This window comes from Chiloscyllium plagiosum, chromosome 17, assembly GCF_004010195.1.
Source record: "Chiloscyllium plagiosum isolate BGI_BamShark_2017 chromosome 17, ASM401019v2, whole genome shotgun sequence".
Lineage (NCBI taxonomy): Eukaryota > Metazoa > Chordata > Chondrichthyes > Orectolobiformes > Hemiscylliidae > Chiloscyllium > Chiloscyllium plagiosum.
The window spans coordinates 3,244,120-3,248,893 of NC_057726.1; the positions used below are offsets into that span (position 1 = coordinate 3,244,120).

General features: G+C 45.7%; 1 protein-coding gene across 1 annotated transcript in view; it reads left to right on the plus strand.

Moving 5' to 3' along the window:
* LOC122558195 (protein SSXT-like) overlaps positions 1 to 4,774 on the plus strand; it is a 40,808-nt gene that overhangs the window by 25,372 nt on the left and 10,662 nt on the right. The window contains exon 5 of the mRNA XM_043706515.1: positions 423 to 635. Within this exon, the coding sequence (XP_043562450.1) occupies positions 423 to 635 (213 nt within the window). The remainder of the gene's footprint in view (positions 1 to 422; positions 636 to 4,774) is intronic.

Genomic DNA, 4,774 nt, shown 5'->3' on the forward strand with positions numbered 1-4,774 from the left:
TGTGGGGTGGGTGACGGTGTGGGGTTGGGGGCTGTGACTTTGGGGTTGTGTGGTGTAGGTGAGAGTGTGGGGTTGGGGGCTGTGGTTTGGGGGGGGGGAAGGTGGGGTGGGGGTGTTGTGGTGGGTAGCTCTCAGCTGTCTCCTTCTGCAGCTAAACCCTTCTGTCCCCACTCCAGTACCACTCCATTGTGATTCCAGGAACATGTGGTTCTCTATCCCTTTACTCATCACCTTCACCGCTTTCTCCATCCCCAGAGCCTTGAAACTGACAGCTGGATAGAAGGTTTTAATCTCAATCTGCTGCTTGTGTGTTTGATGAGTTGAGGGTTCAGACGGTGTGTCTCTGGGGGGCAGCAGTCATTGCACCATGGTTGGAAAACACTATTGTTTGTCTTTTCTCAACGTTTCTCTCTCCCCAACAGGTGTCGGAGCATCATTTCCCCAGGGCCAGCCTCATTGCCAACCTGTTACGTCAAACCCCTCAATAGGCTTGCCTGTCAGCAGTCACAGCAACGTGGGAAGTTTCAACCAATCGATGGCTCCGCCACAGAGCCTGCCAGCCCAGGAGCAGATGGGAATGAGTCTCGGACAGCCTCTAGGCACTCACCTACAGCCTGTGGCCCAGCAGAACCCAGGTATGGCACATCACAGTCAAACAACCTGCCTGTCTCAGCAAGGTGCAGCTTGTTCAATGTTTCCCTTCCCCTAACCTGACATACAGCATCCATTCTCTCTCAATGTCTTGATCTCTCTCTCTCTCTCTCTCTCTCTCTCTCCCTCTCTCCCTCTCTCCCTCCAATGCCCTGCCCCAAACACCACCACCATTTTCCACACAATCTATTCTAGGGTTGTCCCCTCCTGGTCACATATGGCCTTATTATAGAGGTGCAGTTTATTTTATCTATATATTCATTCTCTGGGTGTGGGTGCTGCTGGTAAGGTTGGCATTTATTGTCTATTTATTTTATTCATGGGATGTGGACATCACTGGCTGGGCCAGCATCCATTGCCTACCCGTAGTTGCCCGTTGAGAAGTTGGGGGTGAGCTGCCTTCTTGAACCGCTGCAGTCCATCTGCTGTAGGTTGACCCACAATGCCTTAAGGAGGGAAATCTAAGATTTTGACCCAGCGACACTGAAGGAAAGGCAATATATTTCCAAGTCAGGCTGGTGAGTGGCTTGGAGATGGTGGTTTTCCCATGTATCTGCTGCTCTTATCCTGAGAGATGGACGTGGTTATGTGTTTGGAAGGTGCTGTTGAAGGATCTTTGGTGAATTTCTGCAGTGTATCTTGTAGATAGTGTACATTGCTGCGACTGGTTACTGATGTTGGAGACTCTGCACCTTTGTGGGTAGGGTACCAATCGAGTAGGCTGCTTTTCTTGGATGGTGTCAAGCTTCATGAGTTTTCCTTATTGAACTTGAGAAGACTTTGTTAGTATTGAGTATCTTATGTACAGTATTGGACTGGAGCCCCTACAGCTCAAACCATGTAAATACTGCAGATTGCCTTTCCTGATGTATATTAGTGAACCAGTAGGCAGAGAGTCTGTGTTGACTCGGATAGGAGCAGTTTAACCCCAGTTATCCCTGAATAACATTAACCAACAAAAGTCTTTCTTGATCTTGCACCCTTGGTTAACCCTTTTCAGTGAGAGAATTCCAGATTTTGTGCTTCTGGCTTCAATCCAGAACAATTTTATTGTTGTTTTGCAGATCTCACCACCTTATTCTGGATTTATCCACCAAAGGAAATGGTTTCTCTATATCTACCTTTGGACATTTTAAACCCTCAATTATATCAGTTCCCAAATTCAAAGGAACGCCGACAAGCCATTCAATTATACCTTTGTCAATCTGCACTACAGTCTCTGCAAGGCCAGTAACTCTTTTCTGAGGTACGGTTTAGGGAACCGAATGAGGTTTCGCACGGCTGAGAATCGGAAAGGACAGGAAAGTGAATGTAAGGAGTGTTGGATCAGCTATGGTCCTATAGAATGGGCAAGCAGGCTCAAGGGGCCGAATGGCCTACTCTTCCTTTTTTTTAATGGACTTATCCCTTCCTTCTCTTTGTATTCCACCCCTTGATAAAAAGTGAGGACGTTTTCAATAGCCAGGGATTTGCACCTCATTGTAGGTCAGGGCAGGGTGTAGTCTTTCTCTTTTAAAAACTTGGTCAGAATTGGGATGGGACAGTAAGGTTTAAAAGCTTGGAATCAGGTCCAGAGGTTCAGGACGTTCCTGTTAGTGCTGCACAGGTCTGTAACCAGCTCAGCTCCGCCATCTTCAGTAATAGAGCCATATTGCAGGTGCAGGGCAGACCTGGAAATAAGGACTCTTATTTTAACTTTTTAAATTATAATTATGGAATTACAGTTGAGGGTAAATTAGAACACACTATTAGAGTACAGACAATCCCTGGATTGCAAACACGATCATTTTTGGAGTTTTGGAGTTCATACGCAACTCAAATAGTACTCAAGTCTGAACGCAATGCAGGACCTTGGAAGGCAGCTGTTCATACATACAGAAAGTGCTCATATGTCGGATCTTTAAAATTATAACCATGAGCAGGATCACATTCGTCAGTACCAGGATTTGTAAGCAGGACTTTTGTAAATCAGGGACCTGTATTACAGATCCACAGATATTTCAATATCTCACCAAGTTGACAGAGTCAGAGAGATGTACAGCATGGAAACAGACCCTTTGGTCCAACCTGTCCATGCCAACCAGATATCCGAACGCAATCTAGTCCCACCTGCCAGCACCCAGCCTATTTCCCTCCAAACCCTTCCTATTCGTATACCCATCCAAATGCCTCTTAAATGTTGCAATTGCATCAGCCTCCACCACATCCTCTGGCAGCTCATTCCATTCACATATCACTCTCTGCGTGAAAAAGTTGCCCCTTAGGTCTCTTTTATATCTTTCCCCTCTCACCCTAAACCTATGCCCTCGAGTTCTTGGCTCCCCGACCCCAGGGAAAAGACTTTGCCTATTTATCTTATCCATGCCCCTCATAATTTTGTAAACCTCTATAAGGTTTCTCCTCAGCCTCTGACACTCCAGGGAAGACAGCCCCAGCCTATTCAGCCTCTCCCTGCAGCTCAAATCCTCCAACCCTGGCAACATCCTTGTAAATCTTTTCTGAACCCTTTCAAGTTTCACAACATCTTTCCGACAGGAAGGAGACCAGAATTGCATGCAATATTCCAACAGTGGCCTAACCAATGTCCTGCACAGCCACAACATGACCTCCCAACTCCTGTACTCAATACTCTGACCAATAAAGGAAAGCATACCAAATGCCTTCTTCACTATCCTATCTACCTGCGACTCCACTTTCAAGGAGCTATGAACCTGCACTTCAAGGTCTCTTTGTTCAGCAACACTCTCTAGGACCTTACCATTAAGTATATAAGTCCTGCTAAGATTTGCTTTCCCAAAATGCAGCACCTTGCATTTATCTGAATTAAACTCCATCTGCCACTACTCAGCCCATTGGCCCATCTGATCCAGATCCTGTTGTAAACTGAGGTAACCCTCTTCGCTGTCCACTACACCTCCAATTTTGGTGTCATCTGCAAACTTACTAACTGTACCTCTTATGCTCGCATCCAAATCATTTATGTAAATGACAAAAAGTAGTGGACCCAGCACCAATCCTTGTGGCACTCCACTGGTCACAGGCCTCCAGTCTGAAAAACAACCCTCCACCACCACTCTCTGTCTTCTAACTTTGAGCCAGTTCTGTATCTGAATGGCTAGTTCTCCTTGTATTCTGTGAGATCTAACCTTACTAATCAGTCTCCCATGGGGAACCTTGTCGAACGCCTTACTGAAGTCCATATAGATCACATCCACTGTTCTGCCCTCATCAATCCTCTTTGTTACTTCTTCAAAAAACTCAATCAAGTTTGTGAGACATGATTTCCCACGCACAAAGCCATGTTGACTATCCCTAATCAGTCCTTGCCTTTCCAAATACATGTACATCCTGTCCCTCAGGATTCCCTCCAACAACTTGCCCACCACCAAGGTCAGGCTCACCGGCCTATAGTTCCCTGGCTTGTCCTTACCGCCCTTCTTAAACAGTGGCACCACGTCTACCAACCTCTAGTCTTCCGGCACCTCACCTGTGACTATCGATGATACAAATATCTCAGCAAGAGGCCCAGCAATCACTTTTCTAGCTTCTCACAGAGTTCTCAGGTACACCTGATCAGGTCCTGGGGATTTATCCCCCTTTAACCGTTTCAAGACATTCAGCACTTCCTCCTCTGTAATCTGGACATTTTGCAAGATATCACCATCTATTTCCCTACAGTCTATATCTTCCATAATCCTTTCCACAGAAAATACTGATGCAAAATATTCATTTAGTATCTCCCCCATTTTCTGTGGCTCCACACAAAGGCCGCCTTGCTGATCCTTGAGGGGCCCTATTCTCTCCCTAGTTACCCTTTTATCCTTAATATATTTGTAAAAACCCTTTGGATTCTCGTTAATCCTATTTGCCAAAGCTATCTCATGTCCCCGTTTTGCCCTCCTGATTTCCCTCTTAAGTATACTCCTACTTCCTTTATACTCGTCTAAGAATTCACTCGATCTGTCCTGTCTATCCCTAACATATGCTTCCTTCTTTTTCTTAACCAAACCCTCAATTTCTTTAGTCATCCAGCATTCCCTATACCTACCAGCCTTCTCTTTCACCCTGACAGGAATATACTTTCTCTGGACTCTTGTTATCTCATTTCTGAAGGCTTCCCATT